General features: G+C 37.5%; 1 protein-coding gene across 11 annotated transcripts in view; it reads left to right on the top strand.

The window, feature by feature from the left end:
- Positions 1–3,336: 3,336 nt before the first annotated feature.
- Positions 3,337–19,502, top strand: part of Khc-73 (Kinesin heavy chain 73) — a 559,564-nt gene continuing 543,398 nt past the window's right edge. For all 11 annotated transcript variants that reach the window (XM_067082031.1, XM_067082030.1, XM_067082029.1 and 8 more), the window contains exon 1: positions 3,337–3,527. In XM_067082031.1, coding sequence (XP_066938132.1) covers positions 3,479–3,527 — 49 coding nt within the window. In that variant the 5' untranslated portion in view covers positions 3,337–3,478. The remainder of the gene's footprint in view (positions 3,528–19,502) is intronic.

Below are 19,502 nucleotides of genomic sequence, written 5' to 3'. Positions count from 1 at the left end.
TAAAGGACTATAAGTCAAAAGGCATTGCAGTACTCCATTGTTTCTCTTTCTTTCGTGGCATTGCCTTTATAATATTATATATATATATATATATATATATATATATATATATATATATATATATAGCATTAAACATTTCTCATAACGAGGTGGTTCCCCAGAAGAAACGAGACAATGGTCATGACCTCATATTTCCCGTAACTGCAGAATTTTGGATGAAGCCCCTGTGCAGAAAAATCCCATGGCATCCATTTCATTGCAGCCAATATGGAAGGCTAACCAGCAACGTACATTCACCCTGGACACCTCGTGCCATCCTTTTCTGCATTGCAAACACTCGTCCTTCCAGGAAATTAAGGCCCTCCTTTCCAGTTCCACTTCTAAGCCAACGATCCAGCCCTTCTAGACTTGACTGTCCTCTCTCTAACACTTCCTCCCGTAGGGGGTCTAGCGCCGTCAGTGCACCTCATGCGGTGCGCTGTAGGAGTGTACTTGTTCTTTGCAGCGTGGTATCGGCCCCTAGCTGCAACCCCTTTCGTTCTTTCTATTTTACCTCCTTTCATATTCTCTTTCTTCCATCTTACTTTCCACCCTCTCCTATTCATAGTGAAAATGCAATGTGTAACTCCTGTTACACCTTTCAAAACTGTTACTGTCAGTTTCTGTTTCAGCGCTGAATGACCTCATAGGTCCCAGCGGTTGGCCTTTGGCCTAAATTCTTTATTCAATTCAATTCAGTTCTAACACTTCCTAATCCATTCTTCTACTAGCCATGTTAACATTCATTGCTTCATCTTACTGGCTTCCATTCACCCTTGTTCCTATTTGTTTTTAACTTACTCTTTTTCGAAATCTCCCACAAGTTTCTTCAGGTTTTCAACACTATCCTCACTGTACTGCATCACCTTTTGGTTACCTGCAACACAAGAATATCCATTAGAATTTTAATTCAGAAACATTTCACAATGCGGACCACACTTCTTAACAGACCCTAATAGAGAATTAAGTGGAATTTCCGCTCCTAGTTGTCGAATGATAATATCAATGGGTTGGAAGTGACGCTGGTGAGCCCTCAACTTGGGCGTCTGAAACAATTGAAATTGTGGACATTTTACTTTATATGCAGCCATTTCAGGAAAAATGTGGCTGTGACCAATTGTTGTTTACCTCAGAAGCCGCTTCCTCAAGTAAAGGAAAATTGTTAACTAGCGGAGTAACAGTATTAAAAACAAGTAAAAAATGCACCGAATTTCTTCGGCGCAACTAAGTTTCCTGTACAGCAAATAATGCTGTGTGGAACTCTCAGCTACGACCAGGCACCGCTCAGAGGTGCGTTGGCGACGCCTCCGGAAAGCGCTGCCAGACGCATGATCCATGGTTAAACTTAAACTTAAATAAAATAAAAACTGCTGAGGCTAGAGGACTGCACTTTGGTATGTTTGATGATTGGAAGGTGGATGATCAACATACCAATTTGCAGCCCTCTAGCATTAGTAGTTTTAAAATCTGAGGGTGGAGAGAAAAAGTGCGGACTGATGGACAAAGCTATCGCAATAGTTTTCTTTTACAGAAAACTAAAAAGAAGAAAAAAAGCGTTATACGAATATGGAAAGGAGGTAAAAATATTTGTTTAACCAAAACGACAACTGTTAATTTGGCTCGTTTGATATGAGGCACAAACTCCCAACTCTTGCTTTTTCAGAAGCGCAATCAATTAAAAAGTCCAAATTGATGAGGACACGTTTTCGTTGGTTCAAAATATCGTCCTAAAGATAATTTAGAGATCTCACATATTACTGTAATTTTACCGGAATATCTCAATGCAAGGTTTATTAAGATAAATGGGTACTTGAGAAGTCGTTGGGAGCATAAGTATTTTACTCGGTTGGTCGGCTGAGATTAGGTTTGAACTGCACTGGCTCTTGCCGTAAAGAATATTGTGGATCTCTGGGGGCATGGCCGGCAAACGAAGACTACTTTTTCATCCGTAATTCATTACCTTGATAAGTAAGTCCCACAGAGTGGAATACCATATGTAAAGTAAAAAAAAAAAGGCAGACAGAAACGTTTTAAAGTACAGAAAATAAACTAAAAAAAAAGGTTTAAAACTGTGGTAATGGGGAAATTTGTACATAAAAGTTTAAACATATGCCTAGGCCTACTCTTTTTAGACCTACTATGAAAAATTATCAGAGAAATGTTCACATAGTATTCAGCTTCTTTGTTCACCCACGTGTGATTATGATAATGACTGCTCTTCTAAGAAACATAAGTCTCGTCCGAATCCTTTTCGTATTCCTAAGACATTTTAGGGGAGCACTGCATCCGACGATGTTTTACCTTCTGGGTTGCTATTGAAAAGCTGACTTAAGCTTACTGAAAGACCAAAACGTCGTCGGTCTTTAAAATCAAATTTGTATTATCCCACTTTTTTTTTTACTGAAGTGTCGTCGTTATCAACTGTTCTTCTCATGAAACAAGAAGCGTTTTAACTCTTATTGTTTCGGTTTACATTAGGCTTAGCGTTATACGAAATCCATCTTATAACAATCAACGAGTGTTTATTTACATTAGATCTGTACTTTTATTCGGATGTAAATAATTCCAGGCACACTTACGTATAAGTTATTGCAAAGTGGATTATATTGTCCTTATTGATATGAAGGTTTGATAATATGAATGACCCAGGTGACGGCACCGGCTGTCCATCAAGTTTCGATCAAGAGCAGTCACTCATCAACAGTTAGCTTTCGTAGAAAACGTGGCTGTTTCTAGAAAGTTGGTAGTTTATGCGAAGAGTTTTATTTCATCATGTGTGTCGATAAAGCACTGTTAAACCGCTTTTGAAATTGTATAACGTAATGAGACTTTAAGCACATGCGCGCTGTATCCTAGTCAATTTGGATAGAAAGTTGTCATTTTCCATACATCAGTCTGGCGAGATATGAAAACTCTTCTAGGGGCGGGGACATCAGTGAGGAGGAGAGAGAAGAGTGGTTCCCAGTGCCGCGTTCATAAGACTGAGAGCTACGGCAGCTGAGCATTCCGAACGTACGATGTTCTATTGTACGTTATATGTTATATTTTAAGGTTTTGAAGTAGACTTACAGAAAAATAGTTATAATTAATAATCAGTGAAATTGTACATCACATATTTATTATTTATATACATGCATAAACTCAGTATAATAATGTTTAAATTTAGCTGAAATGATTATTTTCGAAGTCAGCAAGAGATTCGAACAGTTTGAATCTGCCAACACAGAGTTTGCGATCCGCTCTGCAAAAGGGTTGGTAAATGAACGGGACAAAGCAGATCCCCGGATGTTGTGAGTCAGTCAGTTTGCGATGAACTAGTGGGAAGGGTGGACGTACATTGTGCTGTGAGACGCAAACAACCAAATATATTGTAATCATGGAGTAACTTCACATTTATGTACAGTGTTTTACGTGCTTAAAGCCAGAAGAAAAATCTGTCATGGATAAAATACGAGTGGCAGTAAGGGTTCGTCCCTTCAACCGCCGAGGTAAGTTTTATTAAGAGATAATGAAACTTTGAAATCAGCGCCCCAGGTTACATGCTAAATCTTTCAGCATTATTGGCCATTCTATTGGTTATCGCGTGATTTTGCTAGAACTAGGTTAGGCCAAAGTAATTCTGTCAGTAGTATTTTCACCTGTATGGCTGCGATCGTACTCCGTACCCAAAGAGCCCGAACTCTGGAAAGAGACGCACTCAAATTCCCACCAATTGGGCCATGAGGTTGCTCAACATTCGACCCATATTAAGAATATTTATTGACTTCCTGGACCCAGGGTGTTAGTCTGAATTCATTTTTAATTAGATCTTGAAAAATTACAGGGTTATCGAAATTAAGTTAGTTTAGCAAACGAAGGAAGGTTCTTATTCCGTTAATTCTCAGGCCGTCGTTGTCAGCTGATAATTCAACCTTTGACCACCTTCTACCCACCCACTACACCCCCGCCCGTCCGCCCGCCCGCCCACCCCCCACTTGAGTCTCCAAACCTGTTCAGGTGTTTAATCTTTTATTTTCGGCCAATGACGCATCCAACGCCGACCAAATTTTGTACAACGTAAGGTAATGATAATTTCAGTCCAGCCGTTGAAATCATTACAATGACGAGAACGTTTTCTCTTCGGTCATGTGTCTTTAGTAACCATGGTTCTATCGACCTTGACCGACTAGCGGAGTCTGTTTCTTTCGTCTGTGAGATCCTCTTTCGAATAAGATGATTAAAACAAAGGAATGGCCCTTATTTTTTTTAGTATATCTAGAATGCCGTAGTAGTTAGGAACATTGTTTTGTAATAATTGACCATGCCTGTGAAATGGGACAAGTGACAAGCCATCATCATCATATCTGTGTCATGTCGCAAGGTTTTTATATATATTTTAGAACAATGCGTAGCATTGGATTAACGGAGTACTGTAGCCGATATAATTCACGGACATTATTACTAGACCTGTTGACAGGCCGCTGTTGTCCATCGCAGACTCAAGAAATTAATATACTGTTGGGAAGGTTTTGCTGTTGTATTGGGTGTTTCTCAGCATTCATTTTTGTAGGGGGTGGCGAATCGGACAGGGCTAAAATTTAAAACACTGGCTAATAAAATAATAACATAGTCCTACATCAATTTCTCCGTCTTTTGGTGAATTAGGTGTAGGCTGCAGTTGATATGTAGGCTATTACAATGTTGTGGTAATCGAATCTTATAGTAGAAGAAATGTGGGTTATTCTAAGTATTCATTATATCAGTTTATTGATACCGGCAAGAATGATTTACTTTTGAAATAAATGTTATTGTATATTTTCACTGGTTGTCATGGTATGTGTTTTTGGCCATCGTTGCCAATTGTAACGAAATGACATTATCGAAGTTAAAGAATTTATTAACCAGCTCTGCCTTTTTTGAACTCGGGTGTTTGGTTCTTTAACGTAGCGGTAATGAACACCATTGCAGTAAGTAATTTGTGTTTGTGCAAGTTTATATTTATTTAACTTCCCGTCCATCCCCTGATTGACCATAGCTTTATTAAGCAGTAAAAGTATTTTGGCTAGGGTGATTCATAGACCACTTTTCGTTGTTTTATGGCCCCCTCTTGCCCAATGTAAGTAGCGGTCTTTGCGTGACGTCAACACGCGTCGAGTCGTGACGTCATCGTATGGCACCTGTCAAGTGTGGTCGTTGGGAGCGTTTATGACGTCACTAATCCTGTTTTATTTTGGTGTGCCCACATTGCACTAGTTTTGTTTTGTTTGCGACATTTTGCACTCTCCGTTTATTTATGTCTAATTAGAGTAAGATAATTTTACGTCTAATTAGATTAAGATATCTTTTAGTGACCTAGCCATGAATGTGTTTGGTCTTTTTTGAATTTTCCGAATGCAGCTTTTGAAGTACTAATTAGGTAAAGATATATCTCATTAGGGTAATCGAAGTAATGTCACTGACGCATGATCTTTTTTGTTATCGTACGACGTAAAGCTATTCGACGCCACCCAAGGTAAAGTATGCTTTATTATCAGTATAATCGTAGTAATTATTATGAATGCCATGTCTCTGGGGTAAAAAACTCGTTTTTTAGTCAGTGTTTCATCATTACTCTTAATGAATATAAAATTCAGTCGCATAATATGGATCCATTTTCAAAGGAGGGTGATAGTAACTTGTATAACCATTGTCGGTAGCTTTGTGTTACTACCGATTCCACTGGAAATTAGCCTGTACAGTAGATAAACAAATCTCTTCGAAGCCAGGAATTGTCTTTCTTGATGGCATTGTTTGGTGTAGGTTTTTGAATTCACCGCTCAGAGTGATATTTGGATTGACCAGTGGAATAATTATTTATGTGCAAATTGTTATTGTATATAATTCATTTCCACCGGTAGCCTAATAATTACCGGTACTTTACTTTTTGGCTTACTTTACAGGGAGAGTTTCGGGGAAGCTCTATCCCTTGCGTGATTGACAAGCCTGTTCTGATTAATTCTACCTGTGCTTCCAAGATATGAGTTGGCATGCATGTTCGCTGTATAGGCTATAACTGGGGAGTTTGTGTTTGAAGCCTCGGCTTAATTGCCTTTGACAGGCAGGATCTGCTTCTGGGAAGATGATGAGTTACTTACAGCTATTTTGCCTTTGGAGAGAGGGAAAGAATGCCTGCATCCTGTTTCACCCCGGCAGACCTTGCAAAGGTCCACCGTATGTTTCCGTCGTGTGGACTGTTCTTCGAAAATATGAAGTCTTTCCTGACTTTGGAATGGATTTGTTGTGACAGGTCTGGTTTGAAAGGCGAAGTGGTACAGCTGAGAGCTGTAGTTTAGGAAGGAGGTCCAGTCTTGATGACTATGTGTACCAGGTACTTGTAATGGTTGATATGCCCTGAGGTAGACTTGTAGTTCCAGAGGAGAGATGACCGTTCGTGCCATTGATGAAAGATTAATTCAGCTAGGGAATGATGCATTGTAGGTTGGGTTAGAGACCAAATTTTCTATGGGTTGATTGAATGTGAAGAGGTAGACGCCGCCGAAGGATGTAGTAATATGAGATAAACTCTCTGTTTTGTTTTCTGCGATCTTATTTTTTTTTTTTTTTTTTCTAATTGATTAGGTTAAATATTGCAGATCTGACCGGTATAATTCCATGCTTGTTATTCAGAAGTCGATTCCCAGCCGTTAGCTTTTTTGCAGTGGCTGCCAGGATGGTTAAAAAAAAAAAAGCCTGAAAAGTCTCTTATTTAATTCAAAGACATAAAGCTCTGTCCAGAGCATTAGTGACCCCGGCTGGCGATGGGATGCCCAAAAATTGAACTGCACCATATGAAGTATTGATGCGATTGTTAATTTATTTCTCTACTTTTTGTTCACTTGACAACGATGCGTAGGTGATAGTGTTTCGGTATCCTGTTTAATAATTTCATTGGAGAACTCGGATATGTTGTATTGGCGGAAAGAGAACTCATTTGTATTGTAGTGGCGGAGGGAGAACTCGTGTATTGATAATACTGGTTTAGAGTTAATATGCTTGTGAGTACAATGTCCATATGCAACCGTATTTCTTCAGAGGGTATATATTAATAAATCATGAACTTTGAACGGACTATATCATTTATCGGTTTCTTGTATTTTAAGGGAATATGAGACAAATCTAGTTAAGGATTTGTATTTTAATGGCCTTATCTTCTTTATTAACGGCCTTATCTTCTTCACCAGTATTGATAGCTCTCAAGATTCAGTTCACGTGAATGGTGGATGGTCTTCCGTTCTAGATTTTTTCTCAGAATCAAGATAAAGGTCACACCCGTATTGACGAAGTGTGGTTTTGTACACTGCTGATTTCTTTTCTTTCCTTTATTCTTTATGCGGAAGTAATCAAGTCTGTCGGAAGGAAGCCCCGATCCGACCCAAACTGGAAGAGGTAGTAAAGCAACGGACTGCTCATGTATATTATATTGTTACCGCCAGACTAGAGAGTATGTATCACATGCCAAACAATCTGTGTGTCTTTTATTAATGAGTTTGTACATTAATATTGACTTGTTTCGCTTTGGTACCGGTAAGAGGGCTATATGAAATCTGTGCTGAGTGTAAAATCTGCTTTATGCCCTATATTTTATATTTTAATTGGGTCTCCAAGCCTTGTTATTAACAGTTTTGAGTCAGGTATGAAACTGATAACATTATGATTTGGTACCAGTTTCTGGGCAGTACTTGTCAGTTTGGTACTGGTATTTGGGCACGAGTAACCTACTATAGAGTTAATGGCCGTTTGGGATTAAGTTGAGAGTTATTCAGTTTCGGCATGTACAGTATGCTTTTGTGACATTTTTGTTCGTACATTGACAGGGATAAAATTATATCGATTTATAAATATAGCTTATATTAATCTTGTAGGCTATGCAGATTCGAATACTCTATCAATTTGTTATGACTTTAGAAAGCGGTGAGGGTATTATATATATATATATATATATATATATATATATATATATACTGTATATATATAGGCTATATATATATATGCATATATATATATATATATATATATATATATATATATATATATATATATATATATATATATATATATATATTGGGAAGCTGGCTTATAGCGTAGGTTTAGTTTTGGTTTATTACCGTACTGAAAAATTAGCGTATGTAGACAAGTAGCTTAGAAGTCCATCTGGTGCTAAAGTTTGGGTATGGATTTTATCCATATTTCAGCTACAACAAATTTTGAAATAGTAGAGTGTATTTTTACCGGTTCGATTAGTTATTTATTAGATAATTTAAAAAATAGGAAATTCTCTGCCTCCCTTCCTATTTCTTGAATTACTTAACCTGCCTCGTTTTAAAAGGCAGGGTTGTCATAATGAACAAGAAGTCCTTTAAACCATGTTTCTTAGAGGACATGGTTTCTGATGGGCAACAAGCCCAACTCGATGTTATCTCGATACAGGAAAAAATAATCTACGTTTGATATGATTTGTTTGCCATTCGTTTTACGTTTGGAGGAAATCTCCGGTGCGTGAAGTTCTTTTTGTAATCTCAAAACAAATACAAAATACAAAGAACCGTAAGATGTCTTTGTTTTATGCTCTTTTGGCTATGTCGGAACCGTTTTTATTTTTTATTCTAGCTTGTTAGGGTTCTTTTGATTGTTATCTAATCGGAGAACAAACCTTTATGTTTTAGAATATCGTATCTTGATTTTTTAAGGTTTTACTTGTGCTTTAGTTGATTTTTTTTCCGTGATTATTAGTGTGACTGTAACGAAGTAGATTAATCTTCTTTATATGCAATTATCCGCTACCCTTTGTAACATAGAGACTACCATATGTACTTTTGGGTTTTTTTATTCAAAGGTAGATCAGTTTGGCGTAGAATGTACTATAATATCACAAATGATGGATATTATGTCGCGATCCCTTCATTCGTATGGCAATCATTTAGCCTAAATGTAGACACTAGCGTTGTGAGATATTATAATGGTGTCTGAAATAAGAATTACACTGATATTTATGGGAACTTCCTTGCAGCGATTATGGTCATCGATGCCGCATTCATAATGACAATAGATATATTTCATTTTGTAGATGCAGTAGTCTCTTGCTATATATATATATATATATATATATATATATATATATATATATATATATATATATATATATATATATATATAGTATATATATTTATATATATATATATATATGTATATATATATTTATATATATATATATATATATATATATATATATATATATATATATTATATTCAAGAACAAGGTTCTCTTAAAACTTTACATCTATTTTAGGTCAAGAACCTTGCCGCTACACCCCCCCCCCTCCGCCATGGCGTCGCACTGCTTTCCTTGCATTCCAGAGGTGGTGGGGGGGGAGGGAGTGGGGGGAAGTTGCAGTGCGAGATAAAAGAGGATGCATGTAAAATGCATCTTCTCCCTCAGGGAGGAGGTTCTCATCAATATCCCAAGGATCTGTATAAAGATCCTCTCGCAACAATAGGGTCTGATGATATTCCTCGGGGTATGCTCCCGCGAGATGACGCTTCGGTGTACAGTAGCTTCGACTGGAGAGACGTAGCTCGTCCCCCAGATAAACATGAGGCTGATGTATTCATGTGCATAGGATACTCACATTAGGTAGAGACTTTGGTCCCTTGTTCTAGAGTTACCCGTACTCGTATTATATACTGTATCGTATTACATTACGTTATGTAATGTAATTGAAACGGCTAATTGGCAATGAAGCCCATTGGAGAAATTTTATATATTTAAATTATATATAGTCTATATATATACATATAATTTTGTATTTACACTTGTTTGTATACCCATTTAATTACTTCAGCGTCTATTATCACAATGTCTGTAAATCCTCTTAGAATGGTATATTTCCATTGAGGTAGGTAAATCATCTTAGAATGGTATATTTCCCTTGAGGTAGGTGGTTTTAATGAACGATTATTAAAGGATTTTTCACTTCTCTTTCTTTGCTTCCCTTAATTCATTTTTTAAAAGAAAATTGGACACAGTTACAAAGTATCTAAAGCACTGTTTGGATTTTTATACTAACATTCTTGAATTCGTATATAGTCTGATTTTTCCTTGTATTTTTATTATCCTGACTAGAAACCCGGTATTAGCTAAGATTAAGTCCACTCTGACTCCATAGGATTATCGTGTAATCAAGAAAATGATTGTTAGGTGACAGTAATTAAGACAGACTACCATCCGTTCCTTGCTTATGTTCTTTAGCCTCCCACATTTTCTATCTCGTTCTTTCTGTTGTGTTGTTCCGACCTCCTCCTGTGAAATTTGACCTTTTTTTTTATCTCCATGTAGTGTTCTTGTTATTCGTCTATATTTGTATGTGTGTCCTTTTCTTGTTTATTTTCTATATATGCTATGTCTGTCTGTCATTTTTCTTACGTGCCCCTCATTTTGTGTTTGTGTGTGCGCGCGCGCTGATTCATTCTCTCTCTCTCTCTCTCTCTCTCTCTCTCTCTCTCTCTCTCTCTCTCTCTCTCTCTTAGTGGTCCGGCACTTCAAGCATTGATTACAAATGGCACTGCAATTTCAGGTTCATTTTGGAGGCCAAGTGGTTTTAACTTAGCGGAGGAGGTTCAGAAACGATTTTTAACTTTCCTGGAGTTGATGACTTAGTGGAAGAGAAATCCTTATTTAAAAAATTTTTTTCTTTTTTTGTCTTTTCTTTTGACGTCAGTCTAATTCTTTAAACCTATATGCATTTTTTTTAAATAACTGATTTTTGCAAGGACACAGTCGCTTTGGTAAATAGTTGCAGTGGCAGGATGCGTGCGGTTTATAAGAAGTACTGGTACTTCGTTATTTTTATTTTTTTTGCATGTTTTTCCAGTTCAAGCAGGAGTACCGAGACATTTACATAAATCATTTTAATAAAAGGATTTCAGGGAAAAAGCATGTGACATGTACTTAAAAACAAAAATTGAAATAAGTGTACAGTGGTGTAGTCTATGAGAAAACTAATCATAATCCAGACGTGTAATTTTATTATTGCAGCGTCTCTTTTATGTATCCTCACTAATTTGGTAACCTACCGTAGGTGGAACCACTTCATCTTGATTCACGCACAAAATTGCGGAGTTAATTATCTCTCATTTCTTATTGATTACTTTGTCTGTTGTAGCAAATGGATCGTTGCAGGATGACCAATTAGGCTGTCACCACGAAGGAAATGCTGATGATTTGATTTCGTTCGCGCATTGTTGATTACGAGCTTATTCCTCCGTTTTGTGGGTGCCCTTCCACTTTACGAAAGAGCAGACATAATGGTATGTGCCCATGTCTAATATGCTTTAGATATTTCCCACGAAGGTGCAGTGGTTCGGGTCGATGAGGTGCTGGTGCTGCTTTTGAGAAGAGATATTTTAGCTGGGACGGATGAAGAGGGCGAAGGTTATGTTCCACAACCTACTCTTACTGCTTGCCTCGGACCGCCAAGGTCTGTTGTAAGTTTAACGGGTGAAGTTTTTGTAAACAGGCTGTGGGTTTTAATGTCATTATGATTCCATTTTTTTTTTTTGTAAGATTTACGCTTACACTTATACTTGTAAAATAGTGTGAATGCCATCAGACATATGTATGTACATAAGCATTCAGAATTCGTTTATGAAAAAAATGCAGTGGCTTAAGGTTACAGTATTTTGACGATGGGTTGTTTAATAGAATTTACGGTAAAAGGCAGCTCTTATAGTCTGAGAAATATCTCGCCGCAGAAAGGAGAAAATAATTTCTGGAAACTGCAAAAACATGGGAAAAAATACATTATGCGCAACGTATCATTACAGTGTAGCCTACTTGTAATTTCTTAGTGTCAAATCATCGTCTAGAACCAGATTAGAATGCCCCCTTTATCATTACTCCCTGCTATGTGTGTACATAGTCTCTGACTTTTCTTAGCCTATGTTGTGGTGGTTGGAAGGGAAGTAGCTATAATGATTTTTAGCTGGAGGTCCTATTTTTATCTTCTGTGTATTGTTTAGTTGTTTCCCTTTATCAGAGATGCTGCGGTGGATTAGGGTTCATGACCTCTATTAGATAAGGTGAGAGAATGGAGGGTGCTCTTAACGACATTTTTCCGTGACCAAATATCGTTGACTTGTTTACGGGAACAGTTCTTTTTTATTTTTTTTTTATTATTAACCCATGAAAAGCTTAACCCGACCATTCCGTCACATGACTAAGACCCCCATAGGGATTTGTTCTTAAGGAAGGGGTGAAAGTTGAGCAAAATGTTATTAAAGAGGTTGGGCAGCTATGCGGTAAAAGACCAAGGGCTGCGAAGAACCTTTGGTAATGCTTGTAGTAGGCCGCACAAATCTTTCCAGTTAATTAGTGCTTTAATTTCAATAACATTGAATGGTATGCGTTTTGTGAGAATGTCGACGGTCTAGCAGGTTTGTGTATAAAATTCACCGTTAATGACTCAGTGAGGGTATTTGTTCGTGCTAAGTGGGTAAACATCTTCCCATTTTGGTACAGCATGAGAATATTTCAGAAACGTGTTTGATCTGTTTATTAGTAGAAGTGTGCTCTCTCTCTCTCTCTCTCTCTCTCTCTCTCTCTCTCTCTCTCTCTCTCTCTCTCTCTCATGGACAGTCAGATTTGCTTGTCGTGATTTTTCTGACATTTTAGAGTTCATATTACATGTTATCTTTGCCGGGTGTTTGACATGGCTCCATCAAAGCGTTGATATTTAAGGCTATCTCCTGTTTTGATTGTCTTCCTTGGGTACTCGAACCTGTCTGTACAACTTAGTATATTTATGCATGATGGCAGATGGGAATATAACTGGCAAACTGTTCCCTCGAATAAGGAGTGGCTCCAGTAAAAAAAAAAAAGGATATAGATGTGTCTGTTTCCCGTATGCGTCGCGCTGTTTGTTTGGTGTCATTATTCACGGAAACTGATAAGGCAGTCCATTGTGTGATGTATTCATTTAGCTGGTACCTTATCTTACCGGTTATCTCGATACCAGTAATGCTTCGAGTAGCTTGGTGGACTGTTTGAACAGAGAATAGACTCATTTCTCTCCAAACCTGTAGACTTTGTAAAGCGAAGACAGAGGTCCTCCGTAAGTTTAAGAAGGATAGACCAACAAACTGGTGTCTCCCATTACTTTTAAGACCCCCACCCGTCACCAGAGTGGATAGACTTAGGCTATGTATTCTATAACTAACAGACTTAGAACGAACAGATCAATAACTTCCATAATTTAAAGAATAGAGAAGCGTTCAGACTGGTGCCTTCCATAACTTCAAGAAGTAGAAAGGTCAGCGGATAAAATTGTGCAACATGGAAAAACGGCCGAAACGTTATGTTGGTGATAGACAGGAATTATATATATATATATATATATATATATATATATATATATATATATATATATATATATATATATATATATACATACACACACACACACACACACATATATATATATATATATATATATATATATATATATATATATATATATATATATATATATTAGATAGATAGATAGATAGGCTGTACGATTTCTAAGTATGCAATTTTCATGTGGATTGTAGCTTGAAGAGCAATTTCTCTCACTGTCTCCTCTGGTGTTCCATGTAATTTTTATACCTATTGTGTATGTAGTCATTGTCGCATTTTTGTTCCTCAGTCAGTGGCATGTTTCAAGTAATTTGACGAAATTCTCTCTCTCTCTCTCTCTCTCTCTCTCTCTCTCTCTCTCCTTTGGCATGTTTCAGTCGATTTGTTCAATCTCATGGCCATTTATCAGACTATGTGCTCGGTTTATATTTTCATATTATATTAAAGATAACGGTTTACAGAGACATGGAAATAGTGAAGTTTGTCTTGATTATTGTAATTCATATAAATATTTATATTTGTTTTTGTTCCTTGTGTATTTCTTTTTCGTGACTATTTATAGTCAACGCTTAATAATGAGGGGAGAAGGCGAGCACGCAATCAACTTGCACATGGCATGAGCCACTTAACATATCTCTCTCAGAATGAGCTCATTGGATGGGATGATGGAATTTAACGCGTTTTGATTGGCTTGTGACCTTTTGGCAAAGAGGGTCGCCGCCACGGCCTAGTCTAGAGAAGGTTTTTTTTTTTTGTTTTGTCAGTTGTTGAATAGTAACAACAACAGTAATGGCAGTAACCGTGCACTTGCTACTTATAGTAACGCAGTTCACGATGATACAGCAACCCCAGCAATAACGGTATTGATGATGATCATAATTATGGTATAACTGTATTCCTGGTGTATCTCTCTCTCTCTCTCTCTCTCTCTCTCTCTCTCTCTCTCTCTCTCTCTATATATATATATATATATATATATATATATATATATATATATATATATATTGTATTTATATACTGTATATATACCCCCATTTCCTTAGATACAGTTATACCATTATTATTATCATTATCATTATTGCAGATGTCACTGTATCATATGTATATTATGTATGTATGTAGTGTGTGAATATTGTGTGTGTGTATGTGTTCATGTTTTGGGATGGAGGCCGGGGCCTGGGGATGGCTAGGAAGGTGTTGGGAGATGAGAGAGGAATCGCACTGAAACGCACATTGCTTGTCCAAAGGGAGTGGCTCAGTTTGGCTCTTAATTCTATTATCACCTTAATTGTCGCTGGTATGCTCAGGTTGGAGGGAGTTTTGTCGTTAAATCGGGGTCGGGAAAGAAATTGTCACACCAGCGTGTTATCTGTTATGCTGTTACGACTTCGTCGAAAAAGTCGCACCAAATAGCCAATACTGGCGACAGTATTGAAGCGACACGTGTTAGTACTTGCATGCCATCATCGCTGTAAACATTTCTGACTTCATCTTTGCAGTAATAATGATAAATTAGTATTGGCTTTGTCACAAGTTATGTCAAGATGCTACAAAAGTAAAAAGTCGTAGCCTGTTCCTGTGGTACCACCCTCACCATTCATCTTTCTTTACGGTATCTCTTTATTGGCTCCGATGAAGGCATTGTTTGTAGGTTTATAGCCTCTTGATAGGCCTAACGGCCTGTTTCATATTTTCGTAGGCTTACTTGGATATTCAGATGTTCTGCATTATGGCAGGAATGTTTCCTGTGTTTTTTTGTGTTCATATTTGTTGATGTTATCCGTATTAGCCTTGTTAGCCCTATTTTTATGGTTTGTAGGCTTTAGCAGGATATCTAGTTAAATGCGTTATGACAAGTCTGTTTTCTTGTTCGTTAGTAAGGCTATTTTTTTTAACTGTTAACAGATTTTCTGACTTGCTCTTAATAAACATAATTTTTTTTTATTATCTTCTGCTCTTATGAAGGATATTCAGATGTCCTTTAATAAGGCAAAGGCAGTATTTACTTTATTGCTTTTCGTGTTTAGTGGCTTATTATATCACGCAGTCAGGGCTGTTTTGTTTTATAAATGAAAGTTTCTTAAAGATTAACTAACGTCAGGTAGGCTTTATTTTTTATTATCCTTTTGTCACATATAGCTGCCTTTATGTGGTACAAACTCTTCCATCTGGAGCATCATGTAGTAACATTATGCAATATAAATGATTTAGTTGGTGTTAGTACTACTAAGATATAGAGTTTTATACGGTACCTAACTGCATAGATACCCTAAATAAAAAAAAAAACTAGTAGGCCTATAGCCTATATATTATATGCTTAGCCAATGTGTAATACTGTAGTTTTGTCTCCCTTTCTCTTCAGAGTTAAAAAAAAATGGAGATTAAAGTATCCGAATGAGAGGTGACATTATATTGTTATCCAGAACCTTTTTTGCAGTCTTTTGTTGTTGACAGATTCGATAATACGAAAGGTCACCTAACTGTGTTGAGTTCTGTGATCTGGCAGTGGTGAAATGTTACCCTCAGGCACTCGATTTTATTCATTATTCGTCTCATGTACTTGTTGAGTCTGCGTCAAATAAATTAAAGTACCGTAACATCATTCTTCTGTTAATGGGTTTCATGAAAAAATGTGATTTCATTATGTTTGGTGATTACTTTTGTTGGGGCGGTTTTAGACAGTTAACTTTTTTGAGGCAGCATTATGCTTGTCAGTAATTTGTCACCTACCATACGTGTAGCCCGTCTTATGGCTTCACTTTTTTTGTGCCATCCCCTAAGTTGACAAGTTGACATCAGACTATCCCCCATTTCCTCCACCTTGGCACCTCATTTATTTCCTACACCCACACAACTAGACCAATTCATATACCCTCATACCCATCTCATTTCCCGCGTTTGTCGCACTGACGTCACCTCATCCCTCCCCCTTAGCACTACCATGGGCACCCTTTTTCCAAGAAGGTTTGTGTTTACAGCTCGTTCTGTCTGTTTGCTCTTCTGTCTGCCAACAAGAGAAAAAGATCATATTTGAGTGTGGATCCGAATCTAGATTCAGTGCCCTCGAACGATTGCTTAGTAAAAGAAGTAAGGCGCGCAGGATCTTTATATTATCTGCATGTGAATTTTGTAACACATGACCCTGATCTGGGATTATCTTTCATTGTGAAATTGATCAGATGATTATATAATATGATTTCAGTATTTTAACCTCTCTTCTTATACAACTAGGCTATATAGGCTATGTCCTCAGCGGCTCGCGCAGGTAGACAAACCCACGTAGGCTAGGCTACATTCCACAATGCTCCATATGTCGCCATGGGAGTTGGAGGGCTACTGAGGCAATTTGTGCAAAGTAAAACTGAGATAGTGCAGTTTTGCTTCAAAATTTGCATCAGTATTTTTATGAAACCCGAGACGATAAAAGTTTTGCTACAATGGTAAGAACTGAGTATGCAAGTTCTGATCTCTTAGAACCACCTTTATTTTCATCAGTCGCGTGCTCCTCCGTCCGTTTTCCTCCATTTTCACATTGGACATCCTGTCACATGTATGCTTGCTTTGCAAGTTGATAGCCTTTGAGTTTATCCCTTATATGTATTTTAGATATAAAAAAATCATACGAAGGCTGAGAAACAACATTAACATTTTTGAATTGTCAAGAACCATTCGCTCACACGAACTAGATATATTCATGGCGACCATTGCAGGATTCGTGTAGGATTTTTGAAATGTTGGTGTTCCCACCCCATTTCTATCAGGAACTTGTAATAGGATACCTTATGATTCTTCGTGTCCTCCGTCTTCCAGGGCCTCTCGTGGACTTGCATAAGGATAACTTATGAACCATTTCGTTGAAAGATGGGCTCATCAATTTCACTTTCTCCCCCCCTCCTCCCCTTTTTTTTACTCTGGTGTTTCACCGGGACTCACAACATGAACACCAGACTCCATTCTAACACGAATCCTTGATTTTCTAAAACTTCAGCTTAATCGGAAGTGGGTCTGCCACAATAAATAGTACTCGACAATTTTATTTATTTTTCTAAAGTGTTTCTAGATCGCTGTTTCCCCCTCTCCCTTACCCAGGTAACGTCCGTTGCGGAGTAGCGCCGTGAGTGAACTTCACGGGGTGCACTGTAGGCATTACTAAAGGTTCTTTGCAGCGTCCCTTTAGCCCCTAGCTTCAACCACTCTCATTCCTTTTACTGTGCCTCAGTTTGTATTATCTTTCTACCATCTTGCTATCAACCTTCTCCTAACAATTGTTTCATAGTGCAAGTTTGAGGTTTTCCTCCTGTTACATTTTTGTAACCTTTTACTCTCAATTTTCCATTCAGCGCTGAATGACCTCATAGGTCCCAGCCCTTGGCCTTTGGCCTAAACTCTGTATTTCATTCTTTCATTCTTGTTTCTGTATTTCCCTCTACCTCTTCTTACTTCTTCCTAATGAAAACCATATTCTGTGGAAGCTTGAATTTCAAGTTAGTGGCCCCTCTGGGATTGTTCCATATGAATAGGGCTCATACTCTGAATAATAATAATAATAATAATAATAATAATAATAATAATAATAATAATAATAATAATAACTGGGGCTGTTCTTTCTCACTTAGTAAGCTGAGGACTTTTTCTGGTCGTCTTGAAAACGGATTCACGGTGTTTGCGTTTCTTAACAATCTTGTAACATGTGTTTGTGGTTTTTAGAGACTGCATTTTAGCTGATATTGGGGTTCTTTGCTTACCGTAATTTAGAGAAAGTCTCTGGGGAAAGGGGCTGGTTATTATTGTTACCTGCGTTCTGATGAACCTTTTCCATTCCTTGGAGCGGTTGGTGTTGGGGTCACCCATGTTAACTGCGAACACATTTTAACCAAACCTTAATATAGTTGAAGGTAAACCTTTATCTTCTGTTTCCATGTCATTGCCGGATTATTATTGTTAAGAAGACGGAGAATAAGAAGACAAATACAGTTTTAGTTTACTATAAAAGAAAACTATTGAGATGCCTATTTGTCTGTCCGTCCGCGCTTTTTCTGTCCGCCCTCAGATCTCAAAAATTACTGAGGCTAGAGGGCTGCAAATTGGTACATTGATCATCCACCCTCCAGCCATCAAACATACCAAGTTGCAGCCCTCTAACCTCATTACTTTTTATTTTATTGAAGATTAAACTTAGCCATGATCGTGCGTGTGGCACCGCTATAGGTGCCAATAGCACAGGCCACCACCGGGCCATGGCTGAAAGTTTCATGGGCCGCGGCTGAGAGTTTCAATGGCTATTATACGCAGTACAGAAAACTAGATTGCGCCGAAGAAACTTTGGCGCATTTTTACTTATTTAGCCTATGTTATTTTCCCCTGTATTTTACTGCAGACTTTGTCATAGTCTTCGCATCTATGGTATCCTAACATTTCGCCTTGTTATTTGTCATGGTAATAAATGTAGACAAGTGGCTTTCGTTTTGATACACATTTATGTCGGACAGTACTGATGTCGGATAGGGAAATTATACCAGGGTGAAACGTATACCACGTGACCTCTACGTTTTTGCCAAAGTATTGTGGGCCTATTCAAGACGTGTATTAATACTGAATGTTTAAGCCGCTGCTAGTGGAGGAGAGTTTAATGTAAGGCGTCAGTCTCCCGTCATGTCCTATTTAGTTGTAAATTGCTCTCTCTCTCTCTCTCTCTCTCTCTCTCTCTCTCTCTCTCTCTCTCTCTCTCTCTCTCTCTCTCTATATATATATATATATATATATATATATATATATATATATATATATATATATATATATATATATATATATAAATATATATATGATAAAGTGATTGTTTTTCACTTTTGAAAATGGAACTCTCATGACAAAGTCTAGTAGGTCCATGATTATTTCCTTCCTTTCTTATATGGAAATGCTGTTGTAATGTGTGTAGCAAGTAGTAATATGAACAAAATAACTAGTCATATTCTCGCTATCGTATAAATACTAACTCCATTAACTCAACCTTCTCAGTGACCCATCGACGTTTTCTCAAGGCGTGTCACTGCGCTAC

Source organism: Macrobrachium rosenbergii, chromosome 37, assembly GCF_040412425.1.
Source record: "Macrobrachium rosenbergii isolate ZJJX-2024 chromosome 37, ASM4041242v1, whole genome shotgun sequence".
Classification (NCBI taxonomy): domain Eukaryota; kingdom Metazoa; phylum Arthropoda; class Malacostraca; order Decapoda; family Palaemonidae; genus Macrobrachium; species Macrobrachium rosenbergii.
This window is presented reverse-complemented; position numbering and strand designations above follow the sequence as displayed.